The sequence below is a fragment of the Apodemus sylvaticus genome, chromosome 3 (assembly GCF_947179515.1).
Source record: "Apodemus sylvaticus chromosome 3, mApoSyl1.1, whole genome shotgun sequence".
In the NCBI taxonomy this organism is placed as follows: domain Eukaryota; kingdom Metazoa; phylum Chordata; class Mammalia; order Rodentia; family Muridae; genus Apodemus; species Apodemus sylvaticus.
In genome coordinates, this window is record NC_067474.1 from 59710025 (window position 1) to 59730408 (window position 20384).

General features: G+C 45.4%; 2 protein-coding genes across 3 annotated transcripts in view; both read right to left on the reverse strand.

The window, feature by feature from the left end:
* Positions 1 to 380: 380 nt before the first annotated feature.
* Positions 381 to 13402, reverse strand: Trmo (tRNA methyltransferase O). Of its 2 annotated transcripts, none has more exons than XM_052176447.1 (5): positions 13011 to 13402; positions 10691 to 10865; positions 8873 to 9030; positions 4948 to 5574; positions 381 to 991 (listed from the first exon to the last, which is right to left on the reverse strand). In XM_052176447.1, exons 1-5 carry the CDS (start codon positions 13084 to 13086, stop codon positions 969 to 971), a joined length of 1059 nt encoding a protein of 352 aa, XP_052032407.1. In that variant the 5' UTR covers positions 13087 to 13402; the 3' UTR covers positions 381 to 968. The 2 variants fall into 2 exon arrangements, with proteins under 2 accessions (XP_052032407.1, XP_052032406.1); XM_052176446.1 differs by lacking the exon at positions 381 to 991 and adding an exon at positions 2572 to 2932 and having other exon boundaries at positions 13011 to 13391.
* Positions 13403 to 16785: 3383 nt separating this feature from the next.
* Positions 16786 to 20384, reverse strand: part of Hemgn (hemogen) — an 11412-nt gene continuing 7813 nt past the window's right edge. Inside the window, exons 3-4 of the mRNA XM_052176445.1 lie at positions 19019 to 20262; positions 16786 to 17750 (exon numbers count right to left, since the gene is read on the reverse strand). Coding sequence (XP_052032405.1) covers positions 17641 to 17750; positions 19019 to 20262 — 1354 coding nt within the window. The 3' untranslated portion in view covers positions 16786 to 17640. The remainder of the gene's footprint in view (positions 17751 to 19018; positions 20263 to 20384) is intronic.

Genomic DNA, 20384 nt, shown 5'->3' on the forward strand with positions numbered 1-20384 from the left:
GGACCAAACCCAGGGCCTTGTGCTTGCTAGGCAAGCGCTCTACCACTGAGCTCAATCCCCAAACCCCCAAATGCTAATTCTAACTCTATAGACACTCAGTAAGTTGTAGAGTAGTTGGATCTGGCTAATTTGGGTGATGTTCTTATTTGTTAGGATTTTTGTGTTTTTATTTATTTTGTTTTGTTTTTTGTTTTGTTTTTTTGTTTTTTTGGGTTTTTGTTTTGTTTTGTTTTTTTTGAGACAGAGTTTCTTTGCATACCCCTGACTGTCCTGGAACTCACTCTGTAGACCAGGCTGGCCTCAAACTCTGAGATCAGCCTCCTGAGTGCTGGAATTAAAGGTGGGTACCACCATGCCCAACTCCAAGGGTTTTTTTTAAAAATAGTTTTTAAATGTGGGGGCTGGAGAGATGGCTCAGCGGTTAAGAGCACTGACTGCTCTTCCAGAGGTCCTGAGTTCAATTCCCAGCAACCACAGGCTTACAACCATCTGTAATGGGATCCAATGCCCTCTTCTGGTGTGTCTGAAGACAGCTACAGTGTATGTATATAAATTAAATTAACCTTTTTTAAAAATGTGGTTGCTACTTCTGGCCTCTACACCCACACCCACACATGCAGACATACCCACACAATATACACCCACATCAACAGAACACATAAACAAAAAGGCATCAGAATGCCAACTTCTGAGCTAGAACACTATACTATGCCTAGATGTTCCTTATGCAAGAAGCCAGAGAAAGGCTAGAAGGGACCTCTGTGCTATTTTATAACTTCTAACAATCTTTTGTTTGTTTGTTTTTTAAAGCTTTAGAGCAAATGAATTTAAGATCTTGTCTCAAAACACTGGAAGTTATGTCAATGGCGGTAAACAGCTACAAACCAGTCTTGCTTAGGAGTGGAGTGTCATCAGCCGCAATGACTGGACAAGTTTCCACAGGCTGTGGGGTCGCTTCCAAACCATGATCAATCAGCTCTGAGATCTGCATCTGTGATTAGGAAAGAGCGTCATGTTGACAGGTGTCTAATTTGGTTACTCCAATCGTAAATCTTCAGTTATCTCAGCCCATCTCATTAAAATCTCCTACAGGCCACACATTCTTACAATCTCTTCCTACGTGGCACGGACCTGCGTGGTGTTAATTAGTTTCTCAACCTGTAGTACACTGTCTTGTTTATGTCTGCCTCCTCCACAAACCATGACTTGCGGCACAAAAGGAATCTTGAGCCAGGTGTGGTGGTGTAGGCCTATAATCCCATACCCAGGAGCATGAGAGAATCAGAGTCTCAGGCTAGCCTGGGCTACATAAGGGTCTGCCTCAAACTCTGTCTCACATCTCATTCATTTCATGTTAATCATCTGAAGATGAGTTACAACAGCATCCTTACAGTCACGGAGGAAGTCAGAAACAAACCAGCCATGACGTTCTTAAGGTTGGTGGAAGGACTTTCTAACTCAAGAATATTCAAAGCTCAGCGTTTTGGGGGTTTTTGTTTGTTTGTTTTTTGTTTTTTGTTTTTGTTTGTTTTTTGTTTGGTTTTTTCAAGACAGGGTTTCTCTGTATAGTCTTGGCTTTCCTGGAACTCACTCTGTAGACCAGGCTGGCCTCGAACTCAGAAATCCACCTGCCTCTGCCTCCCAGAGTGCTGGGATTCCAGGCGTGCACCACCACCGCCCGGCAAGCTCAGCGTTTTTAATGTGTGTGTGTGTGTGTGTGTGTCCCCATGTGTCCAAGTCCCTCAAATGCAGGGATTTAATCCATAGGATTTCTGCAGCTACTTGGTCCTAAAACATTATAACTCAGTATGATTTACAAGAGAACAGAGGCCAGTCTCTTGAGTGAGGAAGGCCAATGTAAACCGCTGAAGAGATCAGATATAATAAAAGGCCCTGTTAGAATGTTGTTACCGTGTGTAGTGGCCACCTTTAATCTAAGTACTCAGGAGGTAGGAGCAAGCCCATCTCTGAGTTTGAGGCCAGCCTGGTCTACAGAGTGAGTTCCAGGACAGCCAGGGCTACACAGGGAAACCCTGTTTCGAAAAACCAGTAAAATAAAGTAGAATGTTCTCTGTACCGGCACTGAGAGTGAGAAGCGTTTGCAGGAGGCCCCGCCTCAGCATCCGGGGAGTCTCAGCACTGGAGCCAAGTCCACAGTGAGGAGTACTCTGACTTTACAGTTCTCAGGTAAGTTTATTAACATACATTTCCTTTGTCAGGCATGGTGGTCTGCACTTATAGTCCTAGCATTTGGGAAGCAGAGGCAGGAGGACCTCTGAGTTTGAGGCCAGCCTGGTATATAAAGCAAGTTCTAGGACAGTCAAGGCTACACAGAAAAATTCTGTCTTGAAAAACAAAAAACAGGGGCTGGAGAGAAGACTCAGAGGTTAAGAGCACTAACTGCTCTTCCAGAGGTTCTGAGTTCAATTCCCAGCAACCACATGGTGGCTCACAACCATCTGAAATCAGATCAGATGCCCTCTTCTGGTGTGTCTGAAGACAGCTACAACATACTCATATACATAAAATAAACAAAACCTTAAAAAAAAGAAGAAAAACAAAAAACCAAAATGTCCTTGATAAATATTTTATACAGCGCCAGCCAAAGCATAAGATGACAGGAGCAGGCACACCCAGAGGCCAACGGAGCTTCTGAGAACAGGGTGGGCTCCTCAAGACCCCAGGGCCACCAAGGATTCCTCAGGGTCAGCCACCTGAACAGGCTCAGAAGCCGGTTTAATCCTCACAACCTCTGCAAAGCCATCACCAAACCAGCATGTGACGTGTGCTGTGTCGACAGTGAAGAAGAAAAGGCGGTCCTCACAGAGCTTCCGTCGGTACACAGACCGAGGATCTGCTGACAGCATGTCCTCAATGGCACCCTTGGCTTCCTCTGTGGAATGAAAGTACTTAAATGACGTCTGACCTGCATCTGCAATGAGAAAGACGAACGCCTGTAATTACAACCACGCAGGTCCAACTTGAAACAGTGAGCTCCAGCCTGAAATGTGCATGTCGGTCTGCCCGTCACAGGAAAGGAGCAGGGTCTGGAGACAGACTCATTTCAGAGACTATGGCCTTCGTGAAGTATTTACTGTCATTAGAGTTAATATGTATACCTCCAAAATAACAAACACCATGCATTTTACACAGGTCTCCAAAACAGGCAAGACAAGTTGTAGTTGTTTGAATATGCTTGGCCCAGAGAGTGGCACTATTTGAAGGTGTGGTCTTGGAGTAGGCATGGCACTGTGGGTGTGAGCCTTAAGACCCTCTGCCTAGCTGCCCGGGAGCCAGTCTTTTACTAGCAGCCTTCAGATGAAGATGCAGAACTCTCGGCTCCTCCTGCACCATGCCTGCCTGGATGTTGCCATGTTTCTGCCTTGGTGATAATGGACTGAACCTCTGAACCTGTAAGCCAGCCCTAATTAAATATTATCCTTAAAAGACTTGCCCTGGTCATGGTGTCTGCTCACGGCAGTAAAGCCCTGAGACAGCATCTATTTCTAAATGTAACCTGCTAACGCTGCCTTTTCTCTGCTATGCCCCTTGCCACCATCTCCTCTGACAGGGTTTCTGTGTGCTTTGCACAGCAGTGTGCTGACCTCCTATACCTTGAGCTTTTGTCTCTTCACCCATTAGAAGACCAGCTCCGCGGCAGGGCAGGGTTTCTGGTCCCCTTTCTCACTGCTGCTCCTCCCTACGGCCTGAACAGTGCTGGAGAAGCTCATGAAGAGCTGCACAGTAAATAGTGCATGTCCCTCTTCTATGGTCATGCCGGCTGCTTACTGAAAGGTGACACAAGAGCAGCTCTCAACCCTGTGGATATCTGTCATCTCCTAGGAAACCAGCTACTGGCCAGCATCCTCATCTCTGCCTCTCAACAGCCAGTAGCTTCCTTCATTCTTTGTCTGCTACAAACTGGGGAAACACATGCTAAGAACTGTGCATTAAACACACTCCAAACCAGGGTCCTGTGGCCTCTCTTTGTCAGGAAGTGCATGCTGGTGGGGAAAGCACTGTGGCAGGAGGGTGTTCTTGGCTGTGAGATCCTAGGGGCCCTAACAGAATAAAGCAGACACCTATTTGACTAGACAGAAAAGCAAGTAAAACTGAGTGCATCCAAATATAGATCAAACACAAGCACAATGTGACTGCTATTCAAAAACAGAACAGAGAAAGGCAAGCAGAGGGGGAGATGTGGCCCAACGGTTGAGAGCACTCGCTGCTCATACGAAGGACTGGAGCTGGGTTTCTAGTACCCGTGGTGGGCAGCTCACACATGCTGTAACTCCAGCTCCAAGAGATACAAAGCCTCCCCTGACCTCCACCATTATCTCCATGGACACATACCCCCAAGATAGATATACATGTATGCATGATTAAAATAATAAAATATTAAATGAAAGATAAGGGCCAAGTCAAGGGACACCTCCTGAGGCAGCGGCCACCCTCCACACGTGCCTTCTGAGCACCTGGACTCACCACCAACTCAACAGTTCTCAATCAGAAAGTGCCAGTGCTAGAGCACCCAGAGTTTATAATCTGGTTTGGGTTTTTGTTGTTTTGTTTTTTGTTTTTTACAAGACAGGATTTCTCTCTGTGTAGCCCTGGGGGTCCTGGAACTCACTCTGTAGACCAAGCTAGCCTCGAACTCAGAAATCTGCCTGCCTCTCCTCCCAAGTGCTGGGACTAAAGGTGTGCGCCACCACTGCCCAGCTTATAATCTGCTCCTTAAAACCCAGTCATCGTGACAAATGCTCCGTATATATAAATGTTTTCACAAGTGTCAACCCTGCCTAGATTCGTTATAAAGACAAGCTCACCATTTGACTGGGTCTGTAGCTAACATGTACGGGCCCTGCCCCCCCAGCACAACAGAAACACAACAAGGACCATGAGCTCATCTCTCCCTCCCTCCTAGGAGACCCAGGGACCCAAACTCACCTCGGGAACTGAGCCTCCTCAGATCCATCTCTGCGTGAGGAGTAAACCGGACTTGTAAAGGGGCTACAGGTGCCTCCTTCACCCAGCCGGGGACAACACTACAGGCCGCTCTGTCAGCTGTCCTGGCATGGCAGGAAGCATCCCACTGTGTGTCTGCACTGCTCTCCCGCAGGACCAAGGCACCTTCTACTTTCCTTGGTCTGTCTGTGCCTTCTTCCAGAAATCTCTTCAGTTGCTGTGGTCCAAGCTGATCTTCAGGCACATCCATGCTCTCACCTCTGCTTGGTTCCAGTGCCAGACCCACCGCTCTCTCTCTGTCCTCTGGCAAAGTGTGCTGGATTTCTGACATGTCTCTGGACTCCTGGGGGTTTTCTTCTGAGGTCCCGTCTGCAGGGCATGTCAGTGTCTCCTTGGTGCTACGGCAAGGCTGTGCTTTCCCACAGCCCGAGAGCAGCGGCAGGTCACAACTGTTAGCTGTGCCATCAGACCCGGCCGCAGCCCTCGGCCTATAGTGGTCATTCTGTTCACTGAGGTTCTGTGGGGAGTCATAGTCAGCAATGTAGGGCTTTATGTCTAGGACGGGTGTGCCGTGTATCATGTCAATTCCAGACAGGTATATGGCTCCACCTGAGGGGATAAACATCCTCTTATGTGTCTGCAGTGGACAATGGGAAAGGCAAATGGTTACCCTAAGTCTCTCGACCTGCTGCCCCGGCCTCACCAAGCCCTTACTGACTGTAAACCCGCATCTCCACCCACTGAACTACTACTCTCCGAGGCTCTCACAGAACACGTCACTGAAAAACCCTCCTGGCTCTCTTTCTTCTGGGTCCCAACAGAGGCCCAAGTATACACACCTCCACTCAAGCCTTTTCATGCAAAATGGCAATGGCCTACTGTCACCTCCGTGCCATGACAGTGAGCAGGCCTCAAAACACCTGTTTACCAATCTCTGCAACACTCCCAGCCACATGCCAGTCCTCAATGTGTCACCAAGAACAATGTGCATTTCCACAGTGGCAAGCAGACTTCAGAGGCCTGACATTCCACGATTTGCTGTGTATCATGCCCTGTGTAACCCCTTCTCTGAGTTCAACTTACATCTAAGCCACAGAACATGGCAAAGAGCTCTATGATGAGTTCCATATAGGACTCCTCGCTGACCACAGACTCAGTTCAGTGAACTCTCCCTGCAGACTGATGAAGTGCACAGGCATGGTGGGGAAGCCAGGTGGCAAGCAGCCTTAAGATGTCCCAGAAATAGGGGCAGCTTAGGACCTGAGGGTGTTTCCAGCCAATACCAGCACAAAGCTGAGATCCTCAGTCCTACATCTAGGAGGAAATGAACTCTGACAAACAACCTCACAGAAGAGGAGCAGCAAAGATGAGTCCATTCTGCTGGCCCCTGGAAAAATGGTAAGGTTTTAAACACGTCATCAAGGTGTTCTGTCCATAAACGGATACGCATTGAACCATTTTTAAATACAGATCTAGAAATGTCCATAAAGACTCAAAAAGTCATCAGGGCACAAGACTTTCTAATTAAATATTAAGGTTTCCTGCTGTCCCACTTGCATAGCTGTTATGCACACCCTGCGACTGGTATAGAGCCTCCTATCCTGACTCTTAGAACACTGACTGCATGAGAACCAAAACACAGCATGTGCTCACATTGACTCCGACTCTACTTAAGAAAAACATGATTGCATGGAGACCCAGATGGGAGACATGCTGTGTGCAAGCCTAGAGCTTTGGGAAGATGACCCTGCACTATATCAATGATGGACTGCAAAGGAGAACCCTCGAGTTCATGGGGACCTCCTACAGTGTTCACAGCTCGGGCTATTATTTGTCCCTGTGCATGAACAGTATGTATTAAGCTTTTCTCTTATCAACTGGCCTTCCAACACAGGACTGACTGGCTCATGTGGCAGGTATAAGAAGCAGCACTCTATTTCCACCCCTACACTGTTCATTATTGATTACTGTTTGCCCATGCACTTTTCTGATTTCATCCCCTTCCACAGAAAGCTAAGTTCTGTGTGAGCAGGAACTTTTATCTGAGTTGATCACCAATGTATCTCTACCATTTACAGGTCTGAGTTCAAATGGGCTCCAAAGGTCCACGTATCCAAATACTCAGTCCCTACTAGCTGGTGGGACTGTTTAGAAAGGATTAGATGCTGGAGAAGGTATGTCATTGGGGGTGGGCTTCGAAAGCTCAAAGTTCTCTCTCTCCGCCTCATGCATGTGGATCAAGAAGTAAGCTCTCCAATACTACCCCAAGCCTGCCCACCATGACAATTATGGACTGTAATTAATCTTCTGAAACTGTAATCCCTGAGTAAACATTTTCTTTTATAAGTTGCCTTGGTCATAGTGTCTTATCACAGCAATAAAAAAGTAATCAAAACATGCTGTTTGCATGAATGATCAGAAAATGTCCTAAAGTGCTGTTGTCTGATTTAGTAAGCCACCTCGACAAAAGCAGGTGGATAAGTAACTAAATTTGCTGGACAACCCACCTAACAACTGAGCACAATTCCGCAGAGTGCAGGGCCGGAACTCAACCAAACAGTCCTGGAAAGCATTGAGAACCTGTCATATAAGACCCTCGGCAAAAACCCTGTAGAGTCCAAGGGGCAAATCATGCTTCTGCCCACTCCAGGAGCAAGCAATGGAGATGCAGCCTGGAATGGGCTCTCCACTCCTACCCCCATGCTGTCACCTTCTGCCTCTAACGAAAACATAGTGAGAGGACTGGAGAGATGGCTCAGCGGTTAAGAGCACTGAGTTCAAATCCCAGCAACCACATGGTGGCTCACAACCGTCTGTAATGGGATCCGATGCCCTCCTCTGGTGTGTCTGAAGAAAGCTACAGTGTACTCACATATAATAAATAAACCTTTAAAAGAAAAAAACGTAGCCGGGCATGGTGGCTCACACCTGTAATCCCAGCACTTGGGAGGCAGAAGCAGGCAGATTTCTGAGTTCGAGGCCAGCCTAGTCTACATAGTGAGTTCCAGGACAGCCAGGGCTACACAGAGAGAAACCCTGACTCAAAAAAACCAAAAAAAAAAAAAAAAAAAAAAAAAAAAAAAAATGTAGTGAGAAGTTCTCTGAGCTGGGATGGAACTCAGTGGGCAAAGTGCTTTCCTACTATGTACAAGGCCCTGGGTTCAACTGGCAGCACCACGGAAACGGACTGCTGTGACATACTTTTGTAATAAGAGTACTCAGAAGGTAGAGGATAAGGTCAGAAGTTTAAGGTCATCTTCAGCTCTATGTGGACTTCAAGGTCAACCTGAATACAAAATAGCCTAGATCAATAAAACACCAAACCAACCAAACAAACAAACAGAAGCTCTCTGAAAACATCTGACTAGGTTATCCAGGAACACAGTTAAAACCAATCCATATTCTTCTGTGGCACTTCTACATCCTGACACGGCTAAAGCCTACAACGTAGTTTTATCCCAGGCCATGAACACACAGCATAGCTGATGGCCTGCACTATAGCTCAAATGTCTCTCCCTTCAGCCTGCAAGAAGTTAAGGACACCTCTGTTCTGCTCTCCAGAAATGCATCAACCACTGGGCACTATGCACCACAACTGAAATTAGCCAGTAAATTTTAATCACCTTGTATTTCCTACATCCCAAGCCTTAAGGAATCTTCTTACTAATCTAATGCTTACAAACCTGTGAGTTCTTAAAAACAGCACTGGTTCCTAGAGTGGATGATAAACCAGGCCCTGAGCACCTCCCACGAGCTGTCTGCAGTGTTTCCTAAGTGTTTCCAATGCTGGCGCCCTAGACCGTCACACGTTCCTAAGTGCTGGGGACACTCAAGGTGACACCGCAGCAGCTAGAAGAGAGTGCCAGCTGACTTCTCACAGAGCAAGACAAAGACAGGCAAGAGTTACCTTCCACCTTCTCCAGCTTGGCCAGCGTCAGTCCTATTGCATTAGGGCGATGAGGGCTCCGTGTGGAGAACACGCCAGTCTTTGCCCCGTTCAGCCTAGGGGGCTGCACTTTTGCCTTGTAGTTCAAATGGCCGTTTTTGTGAAAAACGAACAAAATCCTATTGAAAATAAACCAAAACACTTGTTTAACAAAGGGACAAATTATTTTTGTATAATGATTTGAGAAGGGACTATGATCTCCCTCTAATTAATAGGAAGAACGGTTCTTATTAAGTTTATCAGTCATAAGACAATAGGCCCTCCCCCTTCCTTGCAGGAAGATCGTAATTTCTGCATTCTTTGTACCCAACACAATGGCTGACATACAGTAGGAACCTAACAGAATGTCACATGGCCAAGTGAACACTGCCTCTAAGTGGCTGCTGTTTGCCATGTAATATACTAGACCTTTTCATACCCGTTGTGTCCTTAGCAATAGGAAGTACAGTTTAGCCCTCTCTCTGAGAAACTGAAGGTCAGAAAAGTACAACTTGATGAAGCCTTTCTAAACAGAAAATGAAAGCCAGAACCAGCCGGGCGGTGGTGGCGCACGCCTGTAATCCCAGCACTCTGGGAGGCAGAGGCAGGGGGATTTCTGAGTTCAAGGCCAGCCTGGTCTACAGTGTGAGTTCCAGGACAGTCAGGGCTATACAGAGAAACCCTGTCTCAAAAAAAAAAAAAAAAAAAAGAAAAAAAGAAAGAAAGCCAGAACCATGAGGGAATATAGTAACAGTTTTGAATTCATTAAACCATTAAATTCAGGTCTAGGAGACGTTTGCTATACACAATGAGTTAGCCAATACTGACAATATGTCAGCCCTACATAAGTCACCAAGTAAAAAGACTCAACTCAAAGGACCCACAGCAAAGAACAAGAATGTACAACTTACACAGGAGCCATGAAACAGCATGAGTGCCAATAATAATTAAGAAGATAACCTAGGGCTGGAGAGATGGCTCAGCAGTTAAGAGCACTGACTGCTCATCCAGAGGTCCTGAGTTCAAATCCCAGCAACCACATGGTGGCTCACAACCATCTGTAACGGGCATTTGATGCCTTCTTCTGGTGTGTCTGAAGACAGTGACAGTGTACCCACATACATTAAATAAATGAATATTATTAAAAAAAAAAAAGAAGATAACCTAAAAGCAGCACTGTATTTCCCTGCTGCACAAGGTAAACATGGACAGAAACAATTCCTGATGAGAGCAAGTAGTATCTAAATTTGTAAGGCTTTTTGTCTTTTAGGGAGAGTACACTGAATTCTTCAAGGGCTTACAACAAGGCCCATGAACTTCTTCTGTAAAAGGTCAAATGATAAATATTTTAGGATTTACATGGGTAGCCACACAATACATAAACCAATAGGCATGCCACAGACAATATACAGCTTCAGATCATGCTGCACAGTCCGCACCACTGTGATCCCATAAATGTACAAAAGTAAGCAATGGACCATATTTGGTCCACAGACCACAATTTGCTAAGTCTTGTTCTAGAGACCAGCATAATGACCACAGGCACAGTCAAGGAGGTGTATGGTTTAAGCTAAACAGAAGAGAGCCGTCATAATTAGAACAAGCAGTATTAAAACATGTTCCCTCAGGGAATTACAAATTCCTAATGGGGTCAAAGAATACAAACAATCAAATGCAATGAATCAAAATGAATTTGGGAATCCATCATAACCCATAACCATAGAGATAACTTCAAAGTTGTCTTCACCTGGCATACTTTCTCAGGGCCCAAACTATCACTTCTAACTAGAAACAACTTACCAAACATGAGAAAACTCTTCCAGGCCCATCAAGGAATGTTCAGGATTATTAAAGATGCTCTTTCTGATCTTCAAACAGGCTCTGGAGTGGCTACAAATGGAGGGCTGCCTTGGAGTACCAATCTTGGCTGAGAAACACGATTCCAAGTACCCTATTGGCTCAGTTAAAAGATTCCCTATGGGAGAAAACTAGGTGAGAACCATTACTCAAAAGGTCAAAGATGTAAGAAAACATATTTTCCTCTCGGTATTGACTTCATAGTTCTAAAATCTAGATATAACACAACTATTAAAAACATGTTTGCCCGGTGGTGGTGGTGCATGCCTTTAATCACTTGAGAGACAAAGGCAGGAGGATTTCTGAGTTCAAGGCCAGCCTGGTCTACAGAGAGAGAGTTTCAGGACAGCCAGAGCTACACAGAGAAACCCTGTCTCAAAAAAAACAAAAACAAAACAAAACAAAAAAACCAACCAACCAAACAAACAAACAAACAAAAATCATGAGAGATCTGCAATTAAAAGCACTGACTGCTCTTCTGAAGGTCCTGAGCTCAAATCTCAGCAACCACATGGTGGCTCATAACCATCCATAATGAGATCGGACACCCTCTTCCGATATGTCTGAAGACCGCTACAGTGTACTTAAATATAATAATAAATAAATAAATCTTTAAAAAAAAAAAAAGGCATGTTTAAATACAAAGTCCTACTCTGTAACTCTGGCCAGCCTCAAACTTATAACACTCCAGCATCAGCCCCATCCCTAGCTGCTGGGATCACAATTGTGTACCAGCATACCCACCATAAATTTACTTACAGTTATAAAATTCATAAATTATATTAACAAATGTGTCGATTGTATATTATGTGGTATAAATTATAATTATTTTATGTTCTTTGAAGAGACACTCCAGTTTTCCATTTTATTTCATCTGCATCAAACCTATCCTATTGTATCTTATTAGTATAAGCAGTAAGATCTAGCACTGTCTCTCACAACATGTTTGTTGGGGTTTTGTCTAAGCTCCACCCCACACCTACCTGGCAATGGCCAGGTATGCCCCGCCCCAGAGATCTGGCCCACTATAAGAGGGGCTACTTGACCCTCCTCTCTCTCTTTGCTCTTCGCTCTCCCACATACTCTCACCTCTCTGCCCCTGGGGCTCTTCCCCCCCCCCACGTGGTCATGGCCGGCCTCCACTCTCCCCTCCTCTCTCTCTCTCTCTCTCTCTCCCTCTCTCTACCACTAACTCCCATCCCCTATTCTGAATAAACTCTATTCTATACCATGTCTGTGTGTGTGTGGTCCCTCAGGGGCAGAGGTGCCCAGGCAAGGGCCCGCCTGGACACCTTCCCCCACGCTGCCTAGCCACACTCACCTAACCCCCTATATTACCCCCTTTAAGCCCCTTCATCATCCTGCTGAATCCTTCAATGTTTCCTTACTTTCTGTTTATACAACTCTTATTACTGTTAGGATGTATTACACTTATTTTGAATCCCAGCACTTGGGAGGCAGAGGCAGGTAATCTCTGAGTTAGAGGACAGCCGGGACTTCACAGAAAAAACCTGTCTCCAGGGTAGGAGTGGGGAGACAAGGTTACTCTTATACAGAGAAAAGAAAACTATATACAGTATGTACCTGAGTTAAAGCATAATAGCCCCACCAGCTACACCAAGGACCTCAGTGCCACTACCAGCCTCTCTGCAGACTGCTTCCAGGAGCTGCAATCTGATCTTTATCATCATTTATTTCCTTCCAGAATGTGATCTTATCATATGTATTTTCAAGCCTAAACTTCACTTACTTTGAATTCTATAAAAGCAGACTCCACTCTGTAAATTATCTATATAAACTGAATTTTTCTGTCCATCTATATTGTGTGTGCTTCTGACAACTTTCGAGTTTTCTACAGGAATATTTCCAATTACTGCTGTGTAATTTTTGTTTGGGGGGGGGTTGTTTTTAAGTCTTCATCCATGCTCTGGTGGAAGAGGATTAGAGACGAAGAAACTGGGACCAAATGACAGCATCCTATCACACATCCTATCTCCCCGTAACTAACTCCCTAAGGAAAAAGACCACACAACACACGTGGCCGACGCAGCTACTGTATTGAAAGCAGATCAGACCACACCCCGTGTACGAGATCCTAATACGTCACTCCCGTTGGCCTTAGCATGTCACGTGGTCCCCGGGACACATGACCCTCACTTTGGCGCCAAGGACAAGAACGCACGTAAGGCGGTTCGCGTTCTTCTGGGCAGGGAAGACGGCCGCCCAGCTTAGGGTGGGGCGCTACCTGTTTCCTAAAAGTTACCTGTCTCCAGGGCCGGCTGAGCGCACCCACATGGGGCCGCTGTAGCACACGGACCCTGCTTCTCCAAGCCGCGCATGGTTACTGGTCGCTGAATCGTCCGCGCGCCCAACGCTGATTTCCGCTTCCGTGCTTTAGGCTTTCGCGCCTGCGCAGTTGTCGCTAGGTGCCGGGTCTTGGAGAACGCGCTCAATGGCGGCGCGGCTGCCGCGTGCAGGGTGGGTTCCCGGGCGCTGTGCGGCCCATCATTCACCCATCACGCGGCGATGGCGGTCCCGCTACAGCCTCACCGTACCTCCGAAGGTGGGACATGTGGATAAAGATGTACACTCAAAGATACCCTTGAATTACAAGCGGCCTCGGTGACCAAAAATAACCATGAGTTTAAAGGAAAGGATGTGGATGTCTATGATCACATAGCAAAAAAACTGGAGTTTGGGACTTTTTTTTCCATTTATTGTGTGCGCGGGAGCATATCGAAGTCAGATGACAAAATGCCGGAGCCGGTTCTGTCACCGCGTGGCTCCCAGGATCAAGTTCGTGTCGTGTTAGCCTGATCCTTTACTCGCTGAGCCGACTAGCGGCCCAAGAACGGGACGTTAAATGTTTAAAATTCTCCTTGGGCGCGGGCATACGGGTTATATTTATCACTCTCCTCCACTTTTTTAGTAATAACTCTTTGTCGGAAGAGGGCAAGTAAATCAAGAGTGGTAGGTGTTACAAGCAAGCTAGGCTGGGAGTTAATACCAAGCCACTAGAGCCAAAATAAGAATAAAGAGCCAGTTCGTACGTTGGAAAGTTAGGCAAGAATCGGATTTTCAACCCCCTGCTCCAGTGCCTGCTCTTCCAGCTACTTGTAAAATTCTTTCACCCAAACTCTATTGCATTGGATTATGTTTGGGGATTTCAAAATCTTGATTTAGAAGAAAGAGAGGAGGAAATCCACCTGACATTAACTGTAATATAAAATATTAGAAATATGCGAGTCCACAGATTAAAAGCTTAACCGTGAAAAGCTGTTTCCAAGTGTTTGTTGTCACTGACTAAACAAGTCACTAGTAGGAAATAACCAGTATTAGGAGACAGGTTTTCTGAGAGAAAGTTGTGAATTTTTTAAAAAGTTAAAACTGATACTGAGCCCTGTATCAAGAGTTTTGTCCGTGAAATTTTCAAAAGTTTTTTTTTTTTCTTTTCTTGTGGAAGGTACTGTTGTCTAGCTGGAGAAACAAGTTTTGAGTGCCTTTGGGCAACACGTACACGCTGTAAAAATGGGCTGAATAACCTGCAGTTGCCACTAGTCGGCGCTGTTAATAAGACGGTCAAAAGTGAAAGGGGCTTGTCCTGCTAGTCACAGTGTATAATTCCCAACTGTGCCAACTACTGAGACCCCAAAAAAGTAGACTTGGAGATCCTAGACCTAGGAATCTGCCTTTTAAAATAACCTAAAGGGAGCTGGAGCGACGGCTCAGCAGTTCAAAATACCAGCAGCTTTCCCAGAGGATACGGGTGTGAATCTCAGCACCCACGTGGAATCTCACAGCTTAGTAACTCCACTTCCCGGGATCTGATGCCCTCTTCTGGCCTCCACAGGCACCTACACACATACACACACACACACACACACACACGCTTAAACTCTGGGCCTGTTGACTCAAACTTTAATCCCAGCACTGGAGAGACAAGAGACGGGCTGATCTCTGAGTTGGAGGTAAGCAAGCACCACAAGCACACAAAATTGTAAAAGTCTTCAGAAGAACTTCAGGTATGCCCAGACCCCTTCCTGCCACAAGAAGAGGGCAGCACAAAGTGGAGGTTCTTAGCGGTTCTTAGAGATTCTCATTCATTCCCTCAAAACTCTAAGCTAATAAGAAAACAGGAATAATTCGATTCGCTCAAGTGTCTGGATATGAATGGTAAGTAATGGATTTACAGGGAATGGTAGAAGGAAATAGGACAAGGTGGTGGAGATGGCTCAGTGGATAAGGCTCTTACCATGAAAGTAAGGGATTAGACTCTGGGTTCCCAGCACCCGTGTAAATGCTGAGTGGGTGGACTGGCCTGCAGGAGGTAAGGACAGGTAATCCCTGGGACAAGCTGGCTAGTTAGACTACCCAAGTGTTAGGCTCTGGGTTCAAGAGAGAGCCGCTGCCTGACCAGATAAGCTGGAGAACAATGGAGGAAGATAGACGTCACCTCTGGTTTCATAGCATGTGCCTACACGGGCAGCCATGAACCCACACACCAGTTCCTGAGAGCACATGAACACACTTTAAAACAAGAGGCCAGGGCTGTAGCTCAGTTAGAAGAGTGCTTGTCTAGTACGTACAAAGTCCTTGGTTCAGTCCTAGCATTGCATAAAGCCAGGTATGGATATGTGCTCACACAAGGCTGGCTTTCAATCCACCCTGGGACATTTAAGACCCTGTCTTCAAAAAGACAAACAAGAAAAGATAAACCTGAGTGGTTAAGAGCATGTGTTGCTCTTGCAGAGGGACCTGAGTTCAATTCCCAGCACCCACACAGACAGACAATGCAGCTCCAAGGAACCTGATGCTGTCTTCTGACTTCTGTGGGCACCAAGCCTGCGTGTACATCCTGGAAACACTTATACTCATAAAATGCTTTTTAAAAGTTTAATGCCTTAGCCATAAAACCATAAAGGCAAAAATTCCCTTGCATAGATAAAATATAAGAAGCCTAGGGGAGAGTCCTGAGCACCTGTGCACCAGAAGGTGCCCCTGGCGGTGGCTCCTGTGCCCTCTGTACCAAGTCCCCTGCAGAAGGCTTGCGCTTGTCCTTTTGATATATCCTTGGAGCCTAGCACACGGTCTTGCTGAATGAACTTTTATTTGCCAAAGTCTGTCTTATTTTTAGTCTTCTATAAAGGCGCAAGGAAAATCCAAACCAACAAAATATCAGGGGATATTTTCAAATATTTCCCCACCCAGAACTGTTTCTGTTCCGGCTTCTGGTCTCGTCCTTCTCAGGACACTGTGACTGTTATCACCAGAGGAATTCCTGAAATATGAAAACGTCAACTTCATCGTTGAAAAGCCTTATGCAGTTACCTGGTAAGTGAAGTCTATACATATATATCCAGGACTAAAGACAGTGGCTGGTTAGGAGTACTTCCTATGGCCCAGTGCAACGGTGTATGCCTTAGATGCCCCTCAGAATGCAAAGGTGGGCAGAGCTCTGAGTCTGAAGCATAATCTACGTGGCTGGTTACAGGTCAGGACGGTGGGGGGGAAGGGACACACTGCTCTCAAAGAGGACCAGGTTTGCAGGTTTGGTTCATGGTACATATGTCAGATATCTCACAACCTCCTGTAAATTCCTGGTCCTGGTAGGTCTCTAAACACCAATAATAGATTAGTTGCCTTATGGTAGATTTTTAGCATGTAAAACAACTCTTCAATATGGACCTGACATTGACAGAGTTGCTTTACGGTTCTCTTGACCTTGAACTCTGGGTTCCTGTGCAGATCCTCCCCATCCCTCCGGGAAAGAAGAGCACCCCTCCTCTTGTGTGTGCTAGTCATACGGTGCCGGCACTGTTTAACATAGATCTTAAAGCATGAGGTTTAAGAGAGTCATTCTCACAGAAAGGAAAACACCCAGGAGCCAGGCTGTCGAACCCTGCACTTTCTTTTGGAATACTTTGTTTTCTGTTTTGTTCCTCCTTGAGACCAGATTAAACCCTAGTGAACAAAGGCATGGTGCCATTTAGGTGTTTTACCACCCCAGCAAAAACCAAATGCTGTCTTGGTAACACAGATAAGACCATAGTAATGGTTTAATGTACAATTTTTACAAACACAGTTTAAAAAATAGAAATAGAAGATCCAGGTTCACACAGAAATAAATGGTATTTATCAATTCCAAAATAACTTGCAAGAACTTTTAGAATAACAATTGTTCAGAAATAGAAGATCCAGGTTCACACAGAAATAAATGATACTTATCAATTCCAAAATAACTTGCAAGAACTTTTAGAATAACAATTGTTCAGATTAACTCAAAGACATGTAAAGCTTGAGTAAATTTCTGAAGTTGTTACAACATCAATAATTGACAAAACTCACAAGAAACTACATACTTCAAAATACTAAGTCTTCATATTAAATTGCTATCTTCTCTGTAATCCCAGCACTTTGGGAGGCAGAGGCAGGCGGATTTCTGAGTTCGAGGCCAGCCTGGTCTACAGAGTGAGCTCCAGGACAGCCAGGGCTATACAGAGAAACCCTGTCTCGAAAAAACCAAATCCAAAAAAAAAAAAAAAAAAAAAATCAAACAAAAAAAATTGCTATCTTCTCAGAATCACCAAATATACATTTCTTCTTAGAGGGGAAAAATCAATGACCCAGCCTTTCCTCTGCTCTGTCTTCCCCCATATACAAATACCTACCCTTAGGTGCTCACACGGGTGTACACACACACACACACATTGTCTATGTGTTTGAGCCTTGAAGGTGTTAGTTCTCTCAGATAAGAGCTACAAATGGAAAAAAAAAAGCCATAAGTTAAAATTAGCAATGCAAATTTTAGTGATTGCTGCAGTGTTTCAGTGAATCACAAGAGATTTCACTGTGTGCTGTGTTGAGCTGGGCCGCAGCTTCAGCACTGAACACGGTTAAAATAGAGCAGAGCTATAGGTGTCGTCTTCTGGACAGATCTCACGAGGGCCCTGTGGACTCGCTGGAGTTTCTGGGTCTTGATCGGCTTTGTTTTCTTCCTCCATTTCTGTAAAATCAAACAAAATACAAAATAATAGATTCAATAAACAATGTTGGCACTGTCAGTAACTCACTCGGGAAGGGGAGGCCATGCTGCAGACCGTGCAGACACATTTCTGTTGATTAGATATTTAAATATTAAAATACCATGTCATAGAAATGATGGTGTCTTATAATCTTGGTGTTTATTTTTTAAAGAGCAGTAGATGCTCTGTTTTGAAGATATATAATTATGTGCATTTGTGTGCCTGTGTTAATTTATGCGTACCCCGTGTGTGCGGGAACCCTGTGATGCCAGAGAAGGGCCTTAAATCCCCTAGGACTGGAGTTACAGGCGCTTGTAAAGCCACCACGTGAATGCTGGAAACCCTACTTGAGACCTCTGCAAGAGCAGCGCAGACACTTAACCACCGAGGCCTCTCTCCCCCAGCCCAGGTGCTTTTAGTTTGGTTTTTGAGACAGTCTCATTACGTAGTCCTGGCTGTGTGGGACTCACTATGGAGGCTGACCTGGAGCTCACAGAGATCTGCCTTCCTCTGCTTCTGCCTCTTCAGTGCTAGGATTAAAAGTGTGTACCACAACCCCCAGCTCAGGAGTCTGTGTTTTAAAAGAGGGGTGTGTGTGTGTGTGTGTGTGTGTGTGTTAGAGAGAGAGAGAGAGAGAGAGAGAGAGAGGTTTCTTTTTTTTTAGGGCTGAAGAAATGACTGTGTAGCCGGGTGGTGGTGGCGCACACTTGTAATCCCAGCACTTGGGAGGCAGAGGCAGGAGGATTTCTGAGTTCAAGGCCAGCTTGGTCTACAGAGTGAGTTCCAGGATAGCCAGAGCTATACAGAGAAACCCTGTGTCGAAAAAACTAAATCCAAAAAACCAAAAAAAAAAAAAAAAGAAAGAAAGAAAGAAAGAAAGAAAGAAGTGACTGTGTACTTAAGAGTATTTGCTACTCTTCCAAAGGACCAGAATTTTGTTTTGAGCATGAAAACCAACCAGCACAGCTACATCGTGCATTCTAGCTCAAAAAGAACTTTTTTTCCCCATAATTAATCTTATCCCAGGTTTGTTTCTTTCTCTTAGTATAGTTTCTCAAAATAGGTAACTAGAATTTTCAGTTACTTAAATATTTTGGAAATGTGCCAATAGAATGTTGGTAGCCTGAAAATACATTTTACTTGAAAAGATCCAGTGGTATTCATAGTTCCCATTGAAATAGCTGGCTACTGTCCAAGACAGCTCTAAATCACAAATTCTGAGGGAGCTGTTGCTATACAAATCCCCTACCTTGAGAGAAAGCACCAGCGTCCTCACTATCCTGCGCATCAGGGTCCTGCCCTTGGGCCCCACCTACTTCCTGGGCTCCCTCTGGAAGGCTGTGTTTAGGCCCGTCCCTGTCCTTACAGGTCTTGATAGAGAGGTCTTCAGGCCCTGCCATTTCACAGCAGGTTTCCAGTGAATAGTTCTCAGGCTCAGGTATTGGTTGACATGTTTCAGGTGAGTATCCTTCAGGCCCAGGTGATTCTTGGATTGTTTTGTGAGAGGAGACTATAGGCACAGTGAATTCTTTATAAGTCTCGCGAGAAATGAATTCAGGTTCAACGGCTTCTTGGTGTGTTTTTGTAGAAATGTCTTCAGATACAGTATATTCTTGGACTTCAGAAAAGAAGCCTTCAGTCACAGCCATTCCCAGATCTGGGTCGGAAGTGGTTTTTTCTGGTGTGACTGTTGTGGGGGTTGTGTCAAGTGGACAGCCTTCCGGGACATCTGATTGGGAGAGTGCTTCTGGGGAGCATCCTTCTGGGCCCGCAGCATCTCCAGGTGTCATACAGGGAAAGGCTTCGGGAGCAGTCATCTCTTGGTGTGTTTCAGGAGATAGGACTTCGGGTCTGGCCACATCTTGGCACATTTTCAAAGTATGTTCTTGAAGCACAGTTGGTTCCTGGAACATTTTGGGAGAGAGTGCCTCAGGTCCAGCCATATCTTGAGGTACTTTGGAAGAATGGTTTTGTGACACAGTTGGTTCCTGGCACATTTTAGGCGAGAGTGCCTCAGGTCCAGCCATTTCTTCATGTGCTTTGGGAGAATAGGTTTGGGGCCCAGCTGTTTCTGGGTACGTTTTAGGAGAAAGCGCCTCAGGTTCAGCCATATCTTGGCATATTTTAGGAGAATGTTGAAGTACTGCTATTTCTTGGCACATGGCAGGAGAGAGGTCTTCAGCTTTGGCCCTGTGTTGGTATGTTTGAGAATTGGTCTGTACTGCTATTTCTTGGCACTGAATGCTTCCTTGGTATACTTCAGAACAAGTTTCTGCAGGCACAGCTTTTGTGGGGGATGCTACCAAGGGGAGGGCTTCGGTTGTAGGGTTCCCAGGATGCTCGGTTTCTTCCTCAGCAGGTACCAAAACCTCCTGCGCCCTTTGTGTTTCTGTTTGTAAGCAAGGCTCTGCCTTTTGCTCCACACTCTCCTTTCTCTTTCGGCCTCTTCTATTTCCTTTTCCTGCTCTCTGATACTTGCGTTTTTTCTGCTCTCTGCAGAGAGACCAGAATTAATGTCAGCGACAGAGCTACAGGATTCAAATGAATGCTTCCAATATCCACCCGTCCTTATGGCCTTGTTACATGACCTTAAACAAGCACTTACTCTCCGCAGA